At 45.6% G+C, this 25804-nt stretch overlaps 1 protein-coding gene across 1 annotated transcript in view; it reads left to right on the forward strand.

The window, feature by feature from the left end:
- The window catches only part of B3gat2 (beta-1,3-glucuronyltransferase 2), a 70329-nt gene that overhangs the window by 33530 nt on the left and 10995 nt on the right, over nt 1-25804 (forward strand). The window contains exon 2 of the mRNA XM_051152977.1: nt 7080-7224. Within this exon, the coding sequence (XP_051008934.1) occupies nt 7080-7224 (145 nt within the window). The remainder of the gene's footprint in view (nt 1-7079; nt 7225-25804) is intronic.

Genomic DNA, 25804 nt, shown 5'->3' on the forward strand with positions numbered 1-25804 from the left:
TTTATATATGTATATGCATGCATGTATACATATGTATAGATACATATGCATGCGTATATATTGAGGCATTTTGTTATGTATCTATATTAAGTGACTCTCCTCATTGCGTGTATAAAATACATAACAGGCAGCTCAAGAGAGTGAGGGTTTATTGTGGTGTGTAGTTCCAGCGTACGGTAGAACAAAGCAGGAAAGTCATGGCAGCCAAAGCTCAAGGCTGCTCACAGTGCACCCGCTGTCAGGGAGGAGGGAGAAAGGAGCATTTGGCTCAGCGAAGGCTCCCCTCTTTTCTGTAGCCCTGCCCTACAGCACAAGGAACGGTCCTGCCCTACCTTGCAGTGGGTAGTCCCACTTCAAGAATTCTTGCCAAAGTGATCCTCAGACACAGGCTTGTTTTCTTGGTGGTTCTATATCAGTGGCTCTCAACCTTCCTAACGCTGCTACCCTTTAATACCATGCCTTGTGCTGTGGAGAGCCCCAGCCATAAAATTATTTTGTTGTTACTTCATAATTGTAATTTTGCTACTGTTATGAATCATAATGTAAATGTCCACTATGCAGGATGTCTGATATGTGATCCCTATGAAAAGGTCATTCAACCCCAAAGGGGTCGAGACCCACAGATTGAGAACCACTGTTCTAGATCCTGTCCAATGGATAATCTGGTCATTTTTGTAAACATTGTCATTGTAGAGCATACAAGCTTGTTGTGTCTGCTAGTTCTCTGTAACATCCCTAGACATCTTATGGAGCCCTGCCCTGACTCCATCTTCTAACTCCAGCTTTTCTCACAATCTATCCAGGGACCTTTAGGGTCTTTACTGTTGTCCTCTATGCATGTATTTTCCTGTGAGTGACACATACATTGTTTTCTTGATGACTGAATGGAACTATGCTGTGTGTCTGTCTGATGCACAGTTCTTCACTCATCTGCTGATACACATCTGGACCGACTGCCTACCTTGGCACTGCGAGAGGTGCTACAGTAGATGTGGCTGGGCTTGATCTGTGTACCTTGTGAATGCCACTTTCTGCAGGTATATGCCTGTAGAGCCAACTCATGGGGCAGGTACATTTTCAACATTTTGAGGAGTCTTCATCCTGGTTTCTCCAGTATCTGGATTAATTTCAACCCTCCAACAGTTTATGAGGGTTTTGTTTGTCCCCCCCCCTCCACATTCTTGCCAGCGTGTCCCCCCTTGTTTGTAGTCATCGTAACTGTTGTGAGATGTAATCTAAGTGTACTTTTAAATTTTATTTCCTTCTTTATTTTGAGACATGGTCTCACATGTAATGTGTAGCCTTAGCTAGTCTGGAATTCATTATGTAAATGATGCTGGCCCCAGGCTCACAGAGAGCCACCTGTGTTTGCCGCCCAAAGGCTGGAATTACAGGCCTGTGCCACCAAGCCTGCCTCTCAGTTTTGTTTTGTGTTTTCCTTTCCCTTCCAGCTAAGGGTGTTAAACATCTTTCTCGTGTATTAATTGTTTCTGCTATTGGGAATTTCCAGTTCCACTAATTTTTCCCACTTATTAATTGCATGATTTGTTTTGTGTTTTTTGGTTGGTTGGTTGGTTGGTTGGTTTGATTTTTTTTAGGCCTTTACAGATATTAATCCCTTGCCAGGTGTCAGCTGACAGAGTTTTCTCCCGTACTGTAGTCTATCTTATTGTTCCACTGGAAATGGCTTTCCACTGCAGAAGCTTTTAATTTCATGTGATCCCATTTGTCAATTCTTGCTATTATTTCCTGAGTGGCTGGGGTCCTTTTCAGAGACTCTTTGCCTGTGCCTGTATTGCAGCGTGATTTCCCTGTGTCTTAATCTAACCGTTCCACTGTTTCATTTTTCTGTATTAAGGTCTTTGATCGGTTTTGAATTTTGGTGCAGGGTGACATCCTTCTGCGTGTGGATATCCAGCATCAACTCTTCCCTTACTTGATTTTTATTCTTTTTTAGTTGTGGGTCTGTCTGTATGAGGAGATGAGGGAGGTATGTGCAAAGGTTCGGCATCTCCCTGGAGGTGGAGCTACATGCAGCTGTGGTTGCACTCTTAGCCACTGAGACATCCTAACTCCATTCCTTGAAGAAACTGCCTCTCTATTTTAATATACTTTACATCTTTGTCAAATATTGGTGGCCGAGGCTTGATGAAATTCTCTCTGGGTACTCTTTTCCATGTAGCCTATTTGGTGCTTTGTCTCCCTGTATTATAATCTGAGGTCTGCTTTTATGATACCAGCCACATTGTTCCTTCTGCTTTGGATTGTTTTCACTATCCAGAGTCAGCTGTGCTTCCATACAAATGTGAGTATTTTTCCTCTATTTCTACGAATAATGTCATCATTTTGATGGGAATGGTGTTGAGCCTGTAGACTGCTTTTCAGTAATATAGCTATTTCCATCACACTAACTCTCCTAGCTCCCTCCTACACTTCCTCCACTTTTCCTCCAGAATCTTCAAGTTTTTGTTATAGAGATTTCACCTGTAGATTGATTCTTTTTATTTTCTTTAGGCTATTGTGAGTGTGATCGTATTCTGATTTGTTTCTTAGCAAGCTCATTATTACTATATTAAAAAAAAAAGCTACTGACTTTTGTATGTTGATTTTTGTGCTGAGTAGTTTTCTGTCAACTTGACTCAAGCTAAAGCCATCTGAGGAGAGAGACTCAGAAGTGAGAAAATGGCTCCATAAGACTGGGCTGTGGGCAAACCTGTAGGGCATCTTCTTAATGAGTAATTAGTCAGGAAGGGCCCAGCCCATTGTGGTGAGGTGTTTCTTGGGCTGAGGATCCTGGGTTCTACAAGAAATCAGCCTGAGCAATCCATGAGGAGCAAGCCAGTAAGCATCACCTACCTACTTCTCTGCATTCTAGGACCTAGTGTTATGTAGGTCCCTGTATTGCCTGGGTTTGTGTGCCAACTTAACAGAAGCAAGAGCCATCAGAGGGGAAATAGCCTCAGTTGAGGTGATGCCTCCATGAGATCCAGCTGTAAGGCATTTTCTCAAAGAGTGATCATTGGGGGAGGGCCCAGCCTATCGCAGGTGGTGCCGTCCCTTGGCTGATGGTCCTGGCTTCTATAAAAAAGCTGAGACAGCATGTAGAGCAAGTACTCCTCCATGGCCTCTGCGTCAGCTCCTGCCTCCAGATTCCAGCTCTGCTTGAGTTTTTGTCCGACTTCTTTCTTCATTGGTGAACGCAATATGGAAGTGTAAGCCAAATAAAACCTTTTCCCTCCAACTTGCTTTTTGGTCATGATGTTTTGTTGCAGAAGATAGTACCTGTGTTAGGTAGGCCCCAGGTTAGGTAGGCCCCTGTGTCTTAGGGAGGGCCTCTGTGTGCTAGGGAGGGCCTCTGTGTGCTAGGGAGGGCCTCTGTGTGCCAGGGAGGGCCCCGGTGTGCCAGGGAGGGCCCCGGTGTGCCAGGGAGGGCCCCCGTGTTCTAGGGAGGGCCCCCGTGTGCCAGGGAGGGCCCCCGTGTGCCAGGGAGGACCCCATGTACTAGGGAGGGCCCCCATGGTCCAGGAGGGCCCCCGTGTGCCAGGGAGGGCATTGTACTGGCTGCCTTTGGTGACACCTTGACACAAGCTAGAGCCATCAGAGAGAAAACAGCCTCAGTTGAGGAAATGCTGTAGGTCATTTTCTTAATTAGTGATCAATAGAGGAGAGCCCAGCCTATTGTGGTGGTGCTGTCTCTGGGCTGGTGGTCCTGGGTTCTAAAAGAAAGCAGACTGAGCATGCCATGGGAAGCAAGCCAGCAGCAGCACATCTGTGTGGTCACTCTATCAATTCCTGCCTCAGCTTCCTGCCCTTTTTAAATTCCTGTCCTGACTTCCTTTGATAATGAGCAGTGGTATGGAAGAGTAAGCTGAATAAACCCTTTTCTCCCCACAGTGTTCCATCACAGCAATAGTAACCCTAACTAAGACAATTTTGAATCTTGATACTTGACTAAAAGTATTAAAACTCTTAAAGGGATGGGTTTTTAGTGAGGTCTTTAGTATCTTTTAAATATAAGATCATGCCTTCTACAGATAGGAATATTGATTCCTTCCTTTCCTATTTGCACCTTTTTAACTTCTTTCCCTTGCCTTACTGTTCTACAAGTTAAAGCCTCAATCAATGTATTGATTAAAAGGAGAGAAGGCAGGTAGGTACCTTTGTCTCATTCCTGATTTTAGGTAAATACTTTGAGTTTTTCCTCACTTAGTATAATATTGCTGCAAGTTTTTCATTTATTAAGGTATTCTGCTATTACTATTTCTTCTGGAATTTTATCATGAAGACATGTTGAAGTTTGTCAAAGGTCCAGCTGAATGAGTAATGAGTTGGTTAGACCACGGCTTTACTTTCTTGGGAGTCACTTATGTTTCGGTCTCTGTTGCTCATTACACAGCTGTGGAAGTTCTTTACATCCTCTTGATTTAATTTCAATAGATCAGGAGCGTCTAGGAATTTATCTGTTCCTCTTAGTTTTTCCATGTTTTTGTTTTGGAATATGTTTCTAAAATGTTCCCTAATGATCCTCTGGGTTTCACTGGTGTCTCTATAATCATGTGGTTCTTCCCTTGGCTGATGTTTTCAGAGAGCTAACTCTGTTTTATTGACTCTTCATTTTGCCCTTTTAGTCTGCATTTCATTAATTTATACCCTAATAGACTTTCTTTCCATGTACTCACTTGGTCTTTGGCATATTCTTGTTTTTCTACAATGCTAAGGAGCAGCTTTAAGTTATCTGTGTTGTTACTGTTTGTTATGTAAACTTCTGTAAACTTGCTTCTTTGAAATCTCTATCCAAAAGGTTGTAATTGCTTGTATTTTCATTCCAAGAAGATTTCATTGCCTCCCTAATTTCTCAACACTCCACGGATCATTCAAGAGTATATTGTTCAAGTTTCACATATTGTTAAGTTTTATTTCTAGTTTTTGTCCAATATTATCTGATAATATGAAAGAAATCACTCTAATGATTGTGAATTTGTTAAGACTGATTTTTATGGTTTAAATGTGAACCGTTCCTTGTAGACTCATGTGTCTGAACACTTGCTACCCCAGCTAGTGGTGCTGGTTGAGAAAATTTTAGCACCTTTAGGAGTTGGAGCCTTGCTGTGAGTTACTGGGAACTACCTTGAGGATTTGATGACCTAGGCTTACTTCCTGCTCACCTCTGTTTCCCAAGAGTGGACACAATGTGGCTGACCAACCTCCTGTTCCTGCTACCATGCCTTCCCTGCCTGGTGCCATCAATTTTTAGTGTTATGTTGGACTGGAACTCACTGGAACTATAAGAGAAAATAAAAGCGACCCTGTTCTCTCTTAAGTCACATTTGTCATTGACTGATTTAACTTTATGGCCTAAACTGGGTTCTGTTTCAGGGACAGTCCCAAGGAATGCTGAGATAACCTCTGCAGTGTGCACTCTGACAGGGTATTCAGTAGATGTCTCCGAGGTCCATTCGATCCAGAACAATTAACTCCAAAGTTGGGTATTTTCTGGGTGATAGCTATTGAATCCCTGATTATTACAACCTCTGAACTATCCTTCCCTTGGCTGCAGTAGCACTTGTGTTGCAGCATTAGATGTCAGCGGTTGGTACATAGGTTTGTAATTGTTTTATCTTTTATGGGTTATTTCTTCCGTATCTAATCTGACAAAATTTTCCTTCCAGTCTACTTTATTAGATATACGAATATGGATTGCTTTTAGTTGTTGTCTTCTGGCTTGTCTTCAGTTCCCCTCCGTTTGGAATACCATTTTCTACACCTTTCACCTTTCATCGTTATCTATGTGACATTTCTTGGTTTGGGTTTTTGGTAGTGTTTGTTTGTTTGTTTGTTTGTTTGTCCAACCAACTAATCTTCTAAGGGGAAAAGTTAAATGCACTTATATTAGGCTGCTACTGAGCAGATTCTTTTAAATTAGTTCATCCCTTATCCATCACAAAGTTTTTCTGATCCACTGAAATGAAGATTAATTTCTCCCAGGTTTTTGCTTCTCTTGTTCTAATGAAATTTATTCTATCTTGAGCTCTTGTTAGTGTCTTCTTCTTTTCTGTGTATAATCCCTTTAAGATTATTCTTCCATGTGTTACCTTAGTGTTGTTTGGCTTTTTGTGCTTACCTTAGGTCTTTATTTACTTGTCACTTTTAAAAGATAACTTTGCTGGGTATAATATCTTAGTTGTCAGGAATGTTAGCTTTCAAGCCTTGAAGTATATTGTTGCATGCTTCTGCGACAGTTATTGTTTCTACCTAGAGGTGAGAGGAGTTTGCCTTTGTTGATGAGTTGTCATTTTTCTCCTGCAAGTTTTAACATTCTTTGCTCTGTAATCCTTTCTTATTTTATTAAACAAGTCTTACTGTGTTGCCCTGGTTAGCCTGGGCACTTTTTACATGTACCAAGGTTGCCTTAAACTCAAAAAGATCTGTCTGCCTCTGCCTCCCAGCCAAGGTATATGTCTACAGAAATGAAAAGTTTGGAGAAAGTCATTCTCAATGACATCACATACTGAGTCATCAAGTTTCCTGGGGAATAAATGACTCACTTTTAAAAATGGGGAGTTATTTCTTAAATAAATTCACTTTTGAGACAAATAGGAAACAGTTTATGAATACAAGTTGGCTTCAAATAAGTGATATTTGGGCATTAACATCTAGTTCTGTCTATCTTCTCTGTTTCTTTGCCTCTCTGTTCTCTGTCTATTTCTGTGTGTCTTTCTCTGTCTCTGTCTCTGTCTCTGTCTCTCTCTCTCAGATCTTCAGATCTATGTAGCTCTGGCTGTCCTGGAAGTCACTATGTAGACCTAGCTGGCATTAAATTCACAAAGATCCACCTGTCTCCACCTCCCAAGTTCTGGGACTAAAGATGAGCACCACTGTGCCTTTATTTCTCTGAAGCCTTGGGCCATCTGTACGAACACTGAGCCCAAAGCCAACGACACCGAGAAAGCCAAATGGCAGTGAACTGGGGTGGGAGATTCTGTTTAGAAACCTCACAATGTTGAAACCATAGTAACTTCATTCTTTCTACATGGATCAGTACATATTAACAAAACTTACATCTCTTTCCCCCTCTGTAGATGCGGACCACCCGCAAGGTTTCTGTTTGGCCTGTGGGCCTAGTTGGCGGACGACGCTATGAACGTCCATTGGTGAAAAATGGCAAAGTTGTTGGCTGGTACACCGGGTGGAGAGAAGACAGGCCTTTTGCCATCGACATGGCAGGTGAGCAGTATGCACGGGGCATTTGTTCCTGTGGAATGGGGCTTAGGATTATGCCCCTAGAAAAGACCAATCTGCATAAAACCGTGAACGGTGTACCTCAATCACCAGAGCAAATATTTGATATTCAAAATGGGTTCCTTGAAAATTTTAAGTTGGAGTTCATTTTGAAAGTGGCAAGAGAATAGCCATCCTTCTTTATTATCTAGCAGCATTCACGTATCCGTGTTGGGCTGGGCATGAGGGATTTAGAGATAATGTCACAATGACACCTTTCTGTAGTCTATCACCTAAAACCTTTTGGTACCTCTGTCTAGAAGGCTGATTGATGTTTTAAACATGTCTCGTGCTTACTGATAAATTTAGTAATAAATTAAACTTGACAAGGCATTTTAAAGTTTATTGATAAATTTAGCAGTTTATTGATCTATTAAATAACTTAAACATAAAGCTGGATGCTGGTTTTCAACACATGCATTACCTTTTGAGTTGAACTGTTTTAAAGTTTGTATCTCCTGACTAACCAACTGAGTCAAATTAGATCTGTAGTCAAATTAGACCACAAGTTTTCAAATACTGCATTTTCTGTGCCTCGTAGAAAGTGATGCCCTTGTGGTCTGTGTGAGGATGGGGTTTGAAACATGAGCATTACAGGGAGGATAATCGCTGCCATTGATGCCTGACAAGATGAAGAGGAAGGTTTCGGGGTTCATGGCGTTCCTCACCAGCATTGCCTTGTCAGCCTGGGTCCCCCCCAGTTCTTTTGCATGCCTCTGTGCTCAAGATTCCGGCGGCATGAATCCTGTGCCCTAAACCAGACTCGCCACCATAATTCTGATAATTTCAAGGGAATAAGGTTATAAAGAATACTAGAAGTTAAAAAAAAAAAAAAAAGAATACTAGAAGTTAAAAAATGAATACTAGACGTTTAAAACAAAAAAGACTACTAGATGTTAAGGTTGAAACTTTCACAAATGGCTGCATGGTGTATCTGTCACAGTGCATCATGGGAAGAGACGAATGATTTTTGGCCCACAGTTTACATGCTACAAAAGAGCATAAACTTAAGGATATTTGCTGCGGTCCCTGGCACCTTGGCTAATCTAGATCCCTTGTTCCTGGCCCATGGCCCAGATCGACTCTCCATATCCTTGGGGTTTTGGGTTTTTTTGTTTGGTTGGTTTGGTTTGGTTTGGTTTCATTTGGTTTTATTTTCTGAAAGCCCCAGAGCTAGGCTGGCATTTCACCTAATGCATTTGCCTGGAACAGTTGGCAGGCAGGTAAGCCATGGTTGGGAGAGCCCAAGGATTCTTTCCTGGGCTGAGCACTAGACTGGACACCTGTACAGGAGCTTGTCCCTAGAGGGTCTAATTCTCCCCTCTCAGCAGCCACTGACTACCTGTAGCTTTTCATCTTGGAGCGGGGCCCATGGAACTATTCTGCCCACATTGACATGTCCACTGGTGATGTTATTGTGCCAGCCTTATTCAGATAACTATGTTGTTGAGAGTTCATAGGTACATTTCCCTGTCATGATTAGGTGACACTAACAGCAAGCATCCCGGGCCTTTGGTACCGACACTCTCTCTGCCCCCTTCTGTGATTTTTCTCTTAGGTGTGAGTTGGGTAACCCATGGTCAGTTATCTGATCCTGGGGATTCATAAGAGTCCTTTCTCATCTAGTCTTCATCCATGGCTCTGAAAATACAAGGCTACCCATCCTGCATGTTGGGAAAATTGAACATATTTTATTTTTTACTTTTTTAAAATTAATTCATTCATATTATCTCTCAATAGTTATCCCATCCCTTGTCTCCTCCCATTCCTCCCTCCTCCTCACTTTCCCCCTCCTCCCCTCTGCTATGACTGTGACTGAGGGGGACCTCCTTCCCCTCTATATGATCATAGGGTATCAAATCTCTTCTTGGTAGCCTGCTATCCTTCCTCTGAGTGCCACAGGGCCTTCCCATCAAGGGGACGTGGTCAAATATTTGGCACCAGAGTTTGTGTGAAAGTCAGTCCCCACTTTAGACTCAACTGTGGAGAATGTCCTGTCCATTGGCTAGATCTGGGTAAGGGTTCAATGTTTACTGCACATATAGTCCTTGGCTGGTGCCATAGTTTGAGCAGAACCCCTGGACCCAGATCTGCTTATCATAATGTTCTTCTTGTAGGTTTCTAGGGCCCTCTGGACCCTTATATTTCCCCATTCTCCCATACTTCTCTCACCTAGAGTCCCAATAGGATGTCCTCCCCTCTATCCCACTTTCCTGATAAGTAAAGCTTTTCATGGGACATGTCCTTGGGCTAGTGGCCAGACATAAGTGAGTGTATACCATTTGAGTCTTTTTTGACTATGATATAAGCAAGATCAGAAAATGGAGAAGCTATGAAAAGTCCTTCCAGTTTTCTGGAACACAGTGTCCTCCTGTGGTGAGAGAGGCAGCTGCCTGCCGCCTCCTAGTGTCACACCTTGGTAAATACAGGAAGAGGCTTAAGTACTGGACATCCAAGTGAGGGTCCATGAGACAGGAGAGACAGGAGATGGAGGCGCCAGCTAACAGACCTTTGGTCCTGAACTTCCCTGGCTCTTGTTGCAGGGACAGTCCCCAGACAGTTTTCGTGCGAGGTAAAAGATGTGTCCTGAAGAGAGACAAGATGAGAGCAGCTTGGGTAATTCCTAGCATTTGTTTCCAAATTGCTATTTCTGAAATTCAGGGAAGACACGTGGGTTTGTACACTAGGAGTTTTTAATTGCAAGACCAGAGAGATATTTTCACTGCTAAAGTCTATAGAAGTCTCTTCTCTGTGACATGACCATTGTTTGGACTTTTCTACCCCTTTCAACACATTTTCGGACCACAGCGAAATATGCGCATCATAGCAAAGTGTGATCTAGTTGTTTTCTTGGTATTTTCACTTTAAAATAGCAATGCCGTGTTACCTGTGAGAATGAATGAATGAATGTGTGTGGAGCAAGAGAAGAAGTGCCTTCATCCTGCAGAGCTTTGTGTTCAAGGCCTCTGTGGCAGCTGAGAGTGAGGACTGGGCATACCGGAGTTCAGGTCTCTCCAGTATTTATCACGATGATGAGGAAAACATGAAACATGCAACAGTTGTGGGCTGCATAGCTTTGAGGCTTTGAGCATGCTCAGCAGCAGTCCTCAGACCCCACCATGTTGGCGCTTCTGCCTCGTTCTGTATATACAGCAGCCAGACTTTCTTATTCCTCATATCGGACCTTCCTGATGCTGAAAAATCACTGTCGTCAGACAACACAGGACACTGCTCTGAAGTTCTCCTGTGTGCTCAGTGTTAATGACAGGAGTAAGATTGGATTTGTTCCACAAGGGCATTAAAAAAAATAAAAACCCTCTAATCATTACTCCTTACGTTAGCATTCCCGTGAGATGGAGAGAAAGCCTTGTGGGCAGCCCTGCCGCGGCTCGCTGTTGGCTTCGGGTGTACACTGCCCTGCCAAGCCGATGGGGACCCTGGAGTATTTGGACAGGGCTGTGCCTCAGGCTTTTATTCCCAGAATAACTCTGGCATCTGACAACTGACTCAAAGAGGCAGGGCACGCAGCGTTTTTAGCCCTGCTCTGTGGGCAGAGAATTACTTTCACTTGACAGTCTCATTTCGGCCGCTTCCACAGAAATGTCAGTAACAAACATTGCTTGAAACGACTGAACTGAAGGTAATTTGAAGCTTAGCCAGGAGTCCAGATTTGCTTAAACTCAGTACTTAATGCAGAGATCCTTACATTGAATTCTTTTTTTCCCCACGTACTTGCTTATATTTTTATATTAAAATGTTTTCATAAAGTATATTTTGATCGTGTTTATGTTGACTTCTTTTTTTAAATTTATTTTATGTGCATTTATGTCATTTGTCATGCATATATGCCAATGCACTAGAATTTGGTTGTGATGTGAGCTACCATGTGGGTGCTGGGAATTGAACCAGAGTCTTCCAGAAGAGGAGCCTATGGTCTTAACCACTGAGCCATCTCTCTAGCCCCTTATGTTGAATTCTTAATGTTCACATGTACCTTAGCATTAACTCTATGAGGCTGCAAGCAGGACATTGTGCTCGGTTAACAATGGCATGTAGAGTTCCTGGGTGACTATCTAGCACACAGTGGGCACTCTATTCTGGTAATACCATGGTACTAGCACTAAGCAGCTGAAGTTGGTGCATACTCCCATAAGTTTGAGGGTTTCGGACAAGCCACACTTTGGGTATTCTCAGGCCAAGTATGGTTTCAGAGTTTCTGTTGTAATAATGAGCTCATACCCAAAAGGAGAGGTCCACTAGGTGATATCCCAGGGCCACTTTTGATGTGTCAGATGTCTCATGAGTGACACAGATGAGATGTGATTATGAAGTGTTTCTCACACATGGCTTACCAGGAGTGGCTCCCTAGATGCCAGCAAGTCCTCTGAGCTCCCTGCCTGAAGTCAACAAGCGTAGGTATGTGAAATCCCTGAGAAGATACCTGTTCATTCAGGAAAAGGAGAGCTGCCTGGGATTGTAACCTGGGAGACAGAACCTGAGAAGATGAAGGTCCTGGCATGTGCCCGTGAACATGGTAGCTGAGAAGAAGGGCGGGGAGGTAAATGGTGCATCTGGTCACTAAATACCGCACGCTGCAGATGATGATGATGATGAGCGTATAGTTTAAGAGCCAAACAGTCATGGAGACAGGAGGATAAAGGGGCTACGCTCAGTAAGACTAAACTGTTGTCAAAATGGAGGAAAGTCAGGCTTTCAGTAGAGCGGACAGGGGGACGCTAGATCTGCGAAAGCAATACAGAGGTCTGGGCAGGACAGGAGTGCCAGAGGGTGGTATGGGGGTGTGAAGCCAAGAAGTGTCCAAGAAGATATTACTGGGACAGGCAAAGGTAGGATGACTCCTGAGATCTCCTCAACTCCAGGGGTGTCACTTGAGGCAAGCTCTGGCTTTAGGAACTGAGGTGGCTAGAAGCCTAGGCTCTGTTCACACTGTAGTTTCTGCTGACACTTAGCCTTTTCTGACAATTGGGCTTGGTCATCTTACCAAATGGCAGAGTTTCTAGACTCTGGGGTCCATCCTAGATCTGTGGGGGAAGAGGATAAATGATGGGTGTGGGGCTGGAAGGCCCAAGGGTGACTTAAAGGTGAGGGAGAGGTGGTGACAGTTTCAGGAACAAAAGAGCACCATCTCCCTCCTCTTTCCACCCCTCCGTCTGACTCTCTCTGCTCTGTGTGTGTGTGTGTGTGTGTGTGTGTGTGTGTGTGTGTGTGTGTGTGCGCGCGCGCGCGCAACTTGCACACACATATCAACTGCACCTGGTGGAACACTCATTACTTGGGAAATAGAGTCAGAAGGCTCACCTTTCTGTCAAGGACTCCTTTAATTATATCACAAGTTTGAAGCTCGTCTCAAACAGTGGGGGTATAAGAGGGAGCGAAGGAGGGAAGGGAAAGTTTGAAAGTTCCAAAGGAAAGATTGGGGAGGCGGGGGGGGGGAGTGGGGTGGGGCTGGCACTAGTATATTAGATGGACCAGTTCTTCTGGTAGAATTCTCTCTTACTTGTGGGTGAAAGGTGACATTAGTTAAGACAATAAATATAAATAAATAAATAAGTAAATATTAATACGAGGACTGGAAAGTAGAAGGTCTAGTTGTCAAGTGGGGCTTATTTGCTGGGTGTTAAAGGGAGAAGCTGCATTTGTCCTTTTTCCACACTTAGTGAGCACACTTTTGGCATTTAGATTTTTCATGACTGACACAAATTAGGTGATAGCATGAAGTGTGTCTCACAGTGACTTACCAGGAATGTCTTCTAGATGCCTGCAGTTTTCTGAATTCCCTGCCTAGAGTCCAGTGGTCATAGGCCCGTGGAAGCCATGAGAAAGAGAAGGAGTTGAGCTGCCTGGGATTATAGCCTGGGAACAGTTGCCTTACGTGGCCAGTGGGGAGGTACCAGGAAGATGACTGCACTGAGCCTGGAGGGAATTCCTAGCCACTGACCCTGAGCCAGCAGGGAGGGTAGAGCTCACAAGACTCGATACTGATAATAGCATGAGAGATGGCTCAGGGGTTAATCACACTGTGTGCTTTTCCAGAGGTCTTGAGTTCAATTCCCGGCAACACAGGGTGGCTCACAACCATCTGTAATGTGATCTGATACCCTCTTCTGGCATGCAGCCATACATGCAGATAGAGCACTCATACATAAAATAAATACATCTTTTTTTTTTTTTTTTTTTTTTAAGTTTAGGGTCAAACTTGGTAGTCACAGAATGGCTGTTGGGTCAGATTTAGGACAGATGTGGTGGAAGAGGTGGCACTTGACAGTCACCTTATTCTGCGGTGCCAGAGCAAAGAGGAACCAATCAGTGGGGCACATTTAGGGAACAGTAGGTGGGATATGAGTCACTCTTGGCTAAAAGGCAGCTGAGGTCAGATTGTGAGGACTTCGTGACTACAGCATAGGACGTGACTACAGCATATGATTCCCTGAGGCCGTGGAGAGCCTGAGATGTCTCAGATAAGCAGCTCGTGTGACTAGAAATATGTTTGCAGCCTCAGCAGCAGGTACAGTGTGAACAGTGGCTGTAGCTGAGGGCTCTGCCACTATCTGAGTAGAGGGAGAGGAGTCAGGGTAGGAGGTAGGACATGAGAGGAAGCCTTAAATGCCACAGCCATCGGGGACATAACATTTTAAGGAGCCATTTCATTTTATGGCCATAAATCAGCAGACATTTAGATTGTAACACCTTTTCTGTTGGGTATTGTGATGACCGATATGTTAAATGAAAGTTTGTCTTAATTTTAACTGATGGAGTTTGGTTTATCCTTTGAGCTGTACTTTTTTTCCCCCGGTATTTTAAAGACAGGGTTGATCTGTGTAGCCTTGGCACCTGCCTCTGCTGGCATTAAAGGCATGTGCCGCCACCAACTGGCTTGAACTATAATTTATATTTAGGAAATATGATAATCTTGGGTAGTTAGAACTGCCTGTTAGCCAGAATACCAACTGTGTAAGATTAGGAGTGTGCACAGTAGGGGGAAATGCCATTACCTGATGTGCTGAAAGGTTTTATGTCAACTTGACCCAGTCATCTGAGAGGAGAGAGCTCAACTGGGAAAATGCCTCCATAATATCAGGTTATAGACAATCTTCCTGTGCATGACTTAATTAGTGGCCAATGGGAGATGGCCCAGCTCATTACAGGTGGCACCATCCTTGGGCTGGTGGTACTGGGCTTTATAAGAAAGCAGGGTGAGCAAGCCAGTAAGCAGCACCCCTCCATGGCCTCTGCATCAGCTCCTGCCCCCAGGTCCCTGCCCTGTTTGAGTTCCTGTCCTGACTCCCTTCAGTAATAAGCAGCAATATGGAAGGATAAGCCAAATAAACCCTTTCTTCCCCAACTTGCCTTTTGGTCATGGTGTCTTGTCACAGCAATAGTAACCCTAAAGCACCTAACTCATGTGTCTGAGTGAGTGCATTGTGGGTACACTGCCCTGCTGGAGGGTTGTGGAGCCTGGAATGACTGGCAAGGAAGAAGTCAGCCACAGTACCTGCCCAGGCTTCTTCCATCACCCCACGATCCTATCACCCTCTGTGGTCCATGATCTACCCCAGAGCAGGGGTAGATGCCATCCTTTGGGACTGTAAACTGGATTCTTGGTGGCCCATGGCTCCCAGGTGTTCACAGGCCATTTTTCCTCCATTGGCAGAGTCCTGCCTGCTGCCACCTGTCCTACCAGCCTTGCCACCTCTGCCAGATCTTGGGGGTTCTATTTCCTCCAGCCTTACCAGCACAGCTTGACTTCACCTAACAGCCCCATTGATGCTGCCACCAGGAAGGCTCTCCTCAGTTCCACCCTGTCCACCCATCTGACTCCCACATCCAGGCCATCTTCACAGAGAGCCTATGCCAACACCCCAGATTAAGTTAGCATGGTCTCCATCATAACCTGCTGCAGTGCTATGCTGCTAAACTCCTGTGCATCACAGCCATGGACACTGCTCACTGTGACTGAACTGCCCCCGCCGCCTCCCGCCCCGCCTCATTACCTTTCCATGACAGGAATGCAGCCTCTGTGGGGGCAGAAGCTGTGGCCATTTTGTGCTCCCCTGTACCCAATTCTGTGTATGCTATAACCCTAACCCAAGAGCGGGCTGAGGTGTTACCATATCTCAGAGGGTATCCTGCCTGTCCACTGCTGGGTGAACCTTTCAGGAAACTATTGTGACAGCTGTGGCCATGGTGAGAGCCTAAGCCAAGGGGCAGCCCTGGGCAGTTCACTGAAGCTCTCCTTGTGTGGGTGGGCTCTCTGCTTTGCCTTGGCACTTGTTCATGAGGTAGGTGTTCTTGGGTTCACGTATTTGGCAAAGCCCTTGTCAGTAGGTAGCACTCTGAAAACCTGAGAGACGTCTTGGATCAAATGATCACCAGAGCCAAAGGAACGAGCACACCAAGACATTTACTTGCCTCCTGAGTAGAAATGCTGCAAGAATGCGAGGCGGCCTCCTTGTTCCTTTGGAGCCGTTTGTCATCCAAGCATGCTGTTTCCCATGCATGAAAGCTCTGTATGATATAGAAAGCCCTGGAATGTTTTCAGCATGGCTTCCTGTGTCTTGTGGCATCTGCTAGCCCAGGGTCTAGAGACCATCTTGGGGCTTGATCTTGGTTTGGTGTGATGTGGCTGTCACTGGAGTTGTCTGGAAGTCTCTAGGCAAAAAAGTTCAGCTTTGGGGGCCAGGGTGGAAGCAAAGTGTTATGGTGATCAGCAGCCTGCTGCTCACTTCTTACCCATTTACAGAGATGCTCACACAGGGAACTTAAGGTCACAGGGTACTTCTGCCATGGAAGTGTGAAGTGGGAATGGGTAAGCATCTATGTGCATCTGCAAACTCATAGTCAGGGAAGTCTCCCCGGTGCAGCTGGTGAGGGGGCAGGACAAGGCAGTGGCAAAGGGGAGGATCCATGGGACAGGACGAGGGGCGGGAACAGGTTCCAGTGTGTTTCAATTCCAGCTGCTCTGCTTATATGGTAGAAGATCCCTTGAGGCATCAATACAATAGACTATTTATTCAGAACTAAGAATATGAGAAACCTATATTTTCCTTAAGTCTTTGAAGTGCATGCAGCCAACTCAATAATTACACGTTACTTGCATATAGTGGGCATTCTTGGGTTCTCTACGTGCTTTCTCATTTAACTCACTCAACAGTTTGCTAGTTTCACCTTCCTCATTTCAACACACAAGCCTCATTTCAACACACAAGCCTAATACTAGATGTGATCAGTAACTTGTTTCGGGATTAAGTGATTAGGAGCTGGGAGTCAGTTACGTCTGTCCATGTGGATACAGAGGCCGACTTCCCACTTGCTTCAAATCCCACCTCTCCACTTACAGCCATGGGACCCCAGTCTTTGATGTCTGAGCCTCTATTTTCTTCCTCTGCAGGGCAGAGAAAATGAAATTCTTAAGACATAGCATAGGAGCACCTAGCAGAGCACTATAAATAGCCAACAGATATTATGTGTCTTAACCAAGAAATAAGATAAGGGTGACTTAGAGGTCACCTGATTTGTTTAGATAAATCAGGTCAGAGCTTGGACTATGACAGCAGTCGGATCCATGCAGGCAGCTGTGGAGGGGTAGATCACTGACTTCCAGGTGCCACTCGGGCATCAGTAGGCTGCACGTGGCAAAGATCTAAGCCAGAAACACGTCTTGTTTTCTGATCTACCGATGAGGGTCACACCACCTGCCCTCCGGGTGGTGGTGAGTTCAGCCGCGAATGTGTGAAGACGCGCCTGCTGTTGTGTGCATGTCGGCATCTACACCTGCATTTGGCTGTTTGAGTTCAGTCCAGAGTCTGTTACTTCGGAGCACGCAGCCTCCACTTTGGAGCCATGGACCTCAGTTCTCTGCCAGCTGGTGGGTCTCTGCTTGTTATCATTCTGCCGGTTGCTCAGCCTGCAGGCTGGCACATTGAGATAAATGTTGGCCCTAGCTTTAGATTAAACACTCCAAGAAGAGAGTGATCAAGAAGGGGACGGAACCATAAAAGATCATTAAAGAGTTGTTCAGAAGCAGGTTTGCGTTCATTTTTATAATTTCCCAGCCGAGAAAACCTAACAAACAAAAGCATTCAAGCTTACAAAAGCAAAGGCCATTTGTAACCTTGAGATCTGTAAGGCACTTGTATAGATGTCACTGGCTGCCACTGTGAATGGTCCCTGGAATGCAGGCATGCATTTGGTTGCTGGATGTACTCATAACCTAGGGGCAGGGAGCGGGGAGAGGGGCGGGAGGGCCGTTAAGAGAATTCTCACTTTTTCCTACTTGAGTACAGAAAGATGTGTTGTTCTTTTTCATCGCCCTAATTTCCAGAAAACATCTGCAGGAAAAAAAATGTATGTCTCAGATCTGTTAAAGAGGTTTAGCGTTTATTCGTGTAAATAATTAAAATTAAGATTGCTGTTCCATCTGGTTAAACCAAGCTGGCATGGACGCCAGCTTTCCTTTGGCACATGGATTGGTTGCTGTGGCTACCACACTTCTCTCTGCACTGGCTTCAGAAGTTAAACTCAAGCAGTGCTCTTCCTAGACTCCTGAGCAGCCAGAACTGTCCAACCCCAGACACTGTCCCCCCCACTTCAAATGCTGTAACCATCACCAACTACTATGGTCAGCCTTTGTTATTGGATGGGCAGGTCATGGAGGGTGGTGTGCGCTACCTTCAGCCCGAGTGTAGAATGTCTCTCTGCCTTCTGTGTTTGCCTGCCAAATTCTAGTCCCCACTGAAGACTCATCAATGTGCAGGTATGGCGTTCTGTGGGAGATCTTTCCTGATCCTCCACCCGGTATAGACCTTCTCACCTTTCCCTGGAATCCTACACTTATTCATGTGTCCACAAGGTGGCGCCCGTGTCGCTGTTCTCCTGACCGCCTCAGCTGGCAAAGGCCACTAGGGAGGGCTCCAGTCTCTCCCTGAGTCTCTGGGTGATGCTTCTGTCTCTGAAAGTAGCAGTTGAAGTGTTTGCTGAATTCATTAATTTTAACTCTTCTCCTTTCTCCACTCTAAGGATTTTTATCAAAATGAAAAGTTAATGCCCTGTTATTGGTTCTGAGACAACACTGCCATTATTTGCTAACAAGGAAATTTAAAAAGGAGAGACGCTGAACAGGGCTGCCCAGCACACTGAGGAGGGTCTGATCCACTGAGCTACATATCAAATACCAAGATACCTCTGATTGGTTAAGGGAGGGGCTGGTGCTGGTGTCGGAACTTGTGTTTGTATTTTACTGTCCTGAGGTAGTTACAGGATGCCACGAGGGATAAGAACGGCTGTGTAGGAGGCCAGGAGCTAGAACCATGTCTCCCTTATAGTTTGTAATTTCTTCCATGGTCACAGTCCCACCTGACCATGCCCAGGCCCGGCCCTGAGTCATTCTGGAGGTCTCGGGCAGGATGGGCGTCATTGCAGAGCCTGGGGTGAACAGAGGGGTTACTACAAACCTCCCTTTATTGGACAAGCAAAAGTAGAGGCACAGGAGAAGAGTAATCTTTACCCTAATTACTAAAAAGCACATCCAACAGCATAAGTGGAGATGGCCTGTCTCCACTGAGAATACAAGTGGATCTATTTGAAATATATATGGTTTTAATCGACACAGAATTATGCATATTTATGCGGTAAAGTGTGATAGTTGGTACATGTGTCAAATGCATCACAGCCAAGTCAGAGTGCTTAGTATATTCATTCCGCGGAAGGTCGTCTGTGGTGGGGTATGATGGTTTGAACAGGATGACCACGTAGTCTCAGGCATTTGAGTGTGCAGTCCCCAGTTAGTGGCACTGTTTAGGGAGGAATAGGAGGGTGGGGCTTTAGTTAGAGGAAGTGTGTCACTGGTGGCAGCTTCAAAGCCGCGTGCCATTCCCAGTGTGGCTCTGTGCTTCCTACCTGCGGCTGGAGGCATGAATGCTCAGCTGTCCTGTTGCCATGGCTACCACCTGCTTCTGTAATTCCCTGCCATGATGGCTTCTAACCTGCTCGAACCATAAGCCCCAATAAACGCTGTCTTCCATAGGTGCCTTCGTCATGGTGTTTTTATCACCATAATAAGGAAGTGCGGAGTATGGAGGGCGGTCAGGATTTCCTGGCGCCTGTTGTGAATGTGCACTATAGCGGGGTTACCCAGAGTCGCCTTGCTGTGCTACACGACAGTGGGACTTACTCATCCCGGATGGTCGCCAGCCTCTCCCTGTCTCTCCCTGTCCTTCCCTTCTAGCTATGACAGTCACCCTCTGCTTCTCTCCTTATGTGTTTTCATTGAGATTTTTGAAGCAGTAAAATCGTAAAACAAGAGCAGACAGCTGTGATGAAACAGCACTTAAAGAGTAGGCAAGCTCAAACTAAGGCACCAGCCAAGGACAATACAGGCGGTAAATTTTAAATCCCTACCCAGATCTAGCCAATGGTCAGAATATTCTCCACAGTTGAGTGGAGAGTGGGATAGGACTTTCTCACGTACTCTGGTGCCTCACATTGGACCATGTACCCTGGAGGGGGAGACCTGGTGGCACTCAGAGGGAGGATGGCAGGTTACCAAGAAAGAGACTTGATACCCTATGAGCATATACAGGGGGAGGTAATCCCCCTCAGGAACAGTCATAGGGGAGGGGAATAATGGGAAAATGGGAGGGAAGGAAGAATGGGAGGATACAAGGAATGGGATAACCACTGAGATGTAACAAGAATAAATTAATTTAAAAAATTAAAAAAAAAAAAAAGAGTAGGCAAGGATGCTCTGGCCCCAGGCGCTTACTGTCCAACCCAAGGGTTTCCATACCAGCCAATAGGCAGGCAAGTGTGGCAGCCGTGGAGCTCAGTGCCTCCAGGCATGTGGGGCTGCTAGGAGAGGCTTGGTACACAAGAGTGGATAGAATGCTACTGCTGGGAATTCTACAGAAGGGCAGCCAGAAGAAGCTGTAGGGAACGGAGGAGACCCTGAGTACAAATCCAATAGGCTCAGTAAGAGTTCACGATCTGAATAGAAAATAGATGTGTGTGAGAGAGAGAAAGTCAAGAGAGAAATAGAATACTTTTTCCTTTAACACTTGAGTTCTGTGAAGGCTCGTCACCCAGGTTGAATGTGAGCTCTGACACCTCAGGGAGGGAGACACTGGTAAGTCCGCTTCCTTTGCCAGGCTCTCTCTCTCTCTCTGCCACACTGGGTCCCGTTCCCTGTGGCCACCTCTTACCTAGACCAGGAGTAACCTTCCAAGTGGTTCTACAGCTTCTGTTTTTGTCCCAGTGACATTAGCTGACCAAACAGGGCCCCCCTTGACACTTCAGTGGCTTCCCTTGGCTCCCAGGTGATGCAGGGCCCATGCTCCACACACCAGAACAGGCCTTACCCATACCATCCTACCTGGAATAGTTTTCCCACCCTCTCCCCCAGATGGCAGCGTCATTGCTCTTGAGACCAGCCAGCCACCATCAGATGTTTGCACTGTGTGCTAACAGCTGTGACCATAGTGTCTGGTTGCAGTCAAGACTGACGTTGATCAAGCCCCTCTCCATTTCTTCAAACGTGGCTCAATGAATGAACAAGTCCTGAGTTTAAAACTATAATGCTGAGATATTAAAGCAAGAACATCCAGAGTTGTATTGGGAGAGCCCCTGCCTCTGTGCTGGGGGGTGAGGAATCAGACTGATGTTGACTTCTGACACACTTGCATAGATCATACAGACCAAGGGGAAAGATGCCCAGTGTTCTGAGGGGGGAAATGGGCCCTAGGCACTTGGATCCAATGAAACTTTACTTTCTCAATGAAAAAGTAGCCAGTGTACAGTAGCCACAATCAATTAGAAGAACTAAAAAAGACATAGGGGGGACAGCTTGCCTTAGTTATGGTTCTGTTGCTATGAAGAGACACCGTGACCACAGCCACTCTTAAAGAGGAAGGCATGGAACTGGGGCTTGGCTTAGCTTTCAGAGGGTTTAGGCCGTTATTATTGTGGCAGATAAGTATGGTGGCATGCAGGCAGACACAGTGCTGGAGAGGGAGCTGAGAGTTCACATCCAGATGGGGCAGGCAGAAGGAAGAGACAGTGAGCCACTAGGCCTGGCCATTGCCCAATGACACACTTCCTCCAACAAGGCCACACCTCCAAGAATACCACTTCCTGTGTATATGCGGGCCATTTTCATTGAAACCACCACATAGTCAAACCAGAAAATGAGGCCAGTGGCCCTTACCATTATGAGTGAGTGATATCAGTCATGGCTATACAGTTAAAGCACTTGGTTGGGAGCTAAGGTCCCAAACGCCGTGTGCTTGTAGCTCAACTGATGGACTTTGGGGAACTAACAGAATCACAAAGACTCTGACCTCAGCTGTGCATTAACCCAGGATGGATTTGTAACATGATGACAGATGGGAGCTAGAGAGACTGAGATGGGATCTAGTCAAAGGGACCAGATCCCTGAGCATCCACCCTGGGGGCCCCTCTTATCCTTGGATCCTTCCTCTTTTCTCTCTCTGCTTTCCAGACTCTATGATGAAAGCCCTTTTGCCTCCATATACATTTGCTGGCATGACATTCAGCCTCAGGCCCACAGCAGCAGGCTGAGCAAGCACAAGCAGTCTCCTGCAACCAGGAACCAAGGAAAATCCCCCTTTAAGTAGTTTCTCTTGGGCATTCTTGTCAGAGCTGCGAAAGGCTAACATTTAGAATCCAGAAAGGGAAGCGATGTGAAAATAAAGTTTGGGATTAAACTCTGAGCATGTTAAACAACACCCATTGTGAGGGGTCAGACGGCAGTAAACACTATGTGTACTCCTTCAGAGGGGGAGTATAGATTAGATGACTGTAGATTAAATAATTACATTCATGATAGGAAAGAAATGCCAGCTCTTTGTGCCTTAAACATTTAATAATATACTGAGGGTTTTATAACGTATTGCAGTAGATCAAAAGAGATGTTTTGTATTATTAGAGGAAGAAAAAATAGTCAAGGTTATGGAAAGGAGAAGGTTTATGATAAGATTAGTTTAAGACAAAACAAAGCATAATTGCATTAAATGTGAAAAGGCTGAGTTAATCCAAGGTCAAGCACAGTAACGTAACTGATTTTTTTCCCAGATTATTTTTATTATTTTAAATTGTGAATGTGTGTGTCTATATGCCCATGTGCAGGCATGTGCACGAGTGCAGCTGCCCTGGGGAGGCCAGAGGCACTGGATCCCCCGGAGCTGGATTTGTGGTAACTCTTAGGTGGGTAACATGGCTGCAGGAAAACATACCTGAGTCCCCTACGTGAGCAGTATGTGGACTCAAGCACTGGGCTGTCTCTCCAGCCCCAGAACTTGTTTTTATAAAAAAGCAGAGTTATAAAGGGATCACTGAGGTTGATGGCCCCAGAACTGTTTTTAAAAAGGCACACTTATAAAAGGATCACTGAGAGTTGGGTGGCCACCAGTCGATCACTGGGAAGGGTAAGGGACACCATCTCAAAGGAAGGCAGAGAGTGACAGAACAGGACCCACAACAGCCCCCTCTGGCCTCCATATGTGCAGAGGTGCAGGCACTTCACCTCCATGTGTACACACACTTCATTAAAAAGCTGGTACAAGCTCAAAATGAGTATTTAGAATTAGTATATAGCAAACTAGACAGTAGTATTGAGGAAGGGGGTGGGGGTGGGGATCGGGATCCAGCAGTGGCAGAGCAGCAAGCTGGCCTTCCAAGGTCTAGCTCCACTGGTCCAGAGAAGATGACAGGTGACAAAGGCCTCAGCTGCTCACAGAAGTGAAGGATGAGAGTCTGCCCATGCTGCGTTGCAGGGATTGCCTCTGTGGTCCTATGAAGAAGTCCACAGTCCACAGTAAACAGAATCACTGTGTGTGCATGTGTGTGCATGTGTGCGTGCGTGCGTTTGTGTGTGCGCGCGTGTGTGTGTTGGGGTGTGTGTGTGCGTGTGTGTGTTGGGGTGTGTTGTTTTGAGGCTCAGGCTGAAATGGAGAACTGTAGGTGTTCTTAGAGAGAAATGCCTTGAGGAGGCTTCTGGCATTCATGGCAAACCTCCTTTAGCTGTGTCTTCACGCTGTGCCAGGTTAAGATCATAGAGAAGGTAGTATTTTGTGCGCAGTAACTCGGAGGCTGTTAGAGAGCTCCTTAAAGAGGAGGAGAAAAGCACCTTCACAGAGCAAAATGCAAGTTGACTTAGAGGCTCAAGACTGGGGACAAGTGACAAGGAAGGCCTGTGAGAGATGCCCAGGGGGAGCCCTAGACTTGCCTGGCTAATGGTGAGGTCTGTCCGTTCCTGCTCCTTTTCCTAGTGAGCGATAACAAGTCTAAAACGCTTTCCAGGTCTGCGCAAGTCCAATAGGCATATCTTCATTATTGTCTGTGCCATGCCTATGCTAGACACACGTCTGTGTGCTCCCATCTGTCTCTTCTCCCCAGGCCACCTGGTGTAGCTGTCACACACCTAGTTCCCCACCACCTGCCATCTCTGTGTAGCCACAAGGATTTCCCCAAAGCTGACAGAAAGTTACTAGTACCTTCTGCAGAGAAGGTCCTAGGAATGTCAGTGTGCTTAAGGGGAACCAAAAGCCTTGTCTTTCCCATCACAGTTGCCCCACCTAGTGCTTGGCCTCAAGACTCCCTGCTTCCTCTGTGTGGATGGAAGGCTTCAATTGCTCCAAGATCCACCTCAGATTTCCCTCTCTCTGACCTCCCTCCCTGCCATCACACCCCTGCATCTCCTTGTCTTGTGCCCACTGGCTTTGCACAGACTTCTGTAGCTTTGAGGACCTGGCCTAATTCGTCTTGATTTCCCTAACTGGGCCAGGAGTTACCAAGAGTCACGACCATGCCTCACACAGTATCATCGTCAGTGTTAAGGCAAGCAAGCAATGTATTTATAGAGGCTCCTTGTTTGGAACTTGCTGTGTAGCCAAGGGTAACCTTGAACTCTTGGTCCTCCTGTCTCCACCTCCCAAGTGCTGAGATTACAGTTGTGGGCCCCCATGCCTGTAAAGGTTTTCTGGAATGAATGAATGATGACCCAACAAAATAGAAAACTGAAAGATGATGTGTTATTAGTATAATCTTGGACGTGAGTTATTTAGAGCTGGCCGGGGGTGGGGGGCGGTAAGAAAGGCCTTTTATTCTGACAATTCTTCAGCTGAAGAGCTGTGTGTGTACTGTGTGCCTTAACTACTCACTTAAGAGCGAAATGGCCCTCTCTACATGTACAAGCAGGCACCACACACTGACTGCTTCACCAAATCACCCTAAGTGGCAGAGCAGAAATTTGAACCCAGGACCATTGGATAGAAAGACTTCCCACAGTGACAATCCTATACTGCCACAGCATTTCATTAAACTACGTCATTAGGAAACTTCTTACAGTCTGGAGTGAGAAGCCAATGAGCAGTAGAAAATGGCAGTTGGCTTTGTCACTGAACCCCTCAAGAAACTAGGAATGGTTTCATGGCTGTTAACATGGGGTTGGAACTAGGCACAAAGTCCTTCTTTGTCTTTTTTCCTGCTCCGTTTTTCTGGGTTGGATTATAATGGCTTAGTGTGACCCATTTAATAATGCCACGGAGAATGCAAATCTCTTAATTTCTCCCAACTAAAATGTACCGTTTGATTTCACTGCCAGTTAAAAATAACAAGAACGCCTTGAGAGCATGAAGCGGCAGCACCGGCTCGCACGCCCGTTGCATCTGCCCTTCACAGGACGGTGCAGGTTCTGTTCCCATTGGTCTCTGAACCAGTGAAGTCCCATCCCTTCTAAACATCAAAGGCATTCCCGCTCAGAAAACATGGATGGCCATTTGCAGAATTCAGTCAATTAAGGCTTCGTGATCCACACCGGGCTCTCAGGACTATGCTTTCCATGCGCGTTCACCCTGACAGTTGCTATGGAAGATGACGGTTCTGTTGTCCTCAGAGTAGATATTCAAATAAGCTGTTTATAAAAAGCGTGTCTTAGAAGTACTGTAGTCCCCCTGTCCCCAAAGAGCAATGACTACTAAGTGGTTTTTTTGAGGAGTTTAAAAAACTAGACAGTAATTAAAGGCACGCATTGTGGGGTGGGTAGATTGTCCTGAAGCAAGCATAAAGTCCCAGTCAGGATTCTGCAGATAAATAGACCTCCACAACCACACTGTGGCTCACTGGGCCTTTTCATTTCTCTTCAGCAGGAAAAAAAAAAAATTCTAAATTCGATGAGAAGTAAATATGCCAGCAGTTTAGTTTGCTTGCCAGGCATGGCAGATTAGAAAGGAGCCTTTGTTGTGGCATGACTTTGTTATGCAGTAGTGTGTGAATGGTTAGGCTTACGCACATAGAAACATACAGAAGTTCTTGCTCTTCCTAAACTGGATAAGTGCTATCAGAACGGGCTGTTACAAAGCAAGATAACCCTTGAATGTCTGTTCCATCTGTTCCTGCCTGCCAGTTTGCCTTATGCCACATTATGGTGCACTTTTGAATTTTCCAGCCTAAACTAACTTCAGTTGTTTATAACTGAAGTCCCAGGTATTTTGTC

The sequence above is a fragment of the Acomys russatus genome, chromosome 11, assembly GCF_903995435.1.
Source record: "Acomys russatus chromosome 11, mAcoRus1.1, whole genome shotgun sequence".
In the NCBI taxonomy this organism is placed as follows: Eukaryota; Metazoa; Chordata; class Mammalia; order Rodentia; family Muridae; genus Acomys; species Acomys russatus.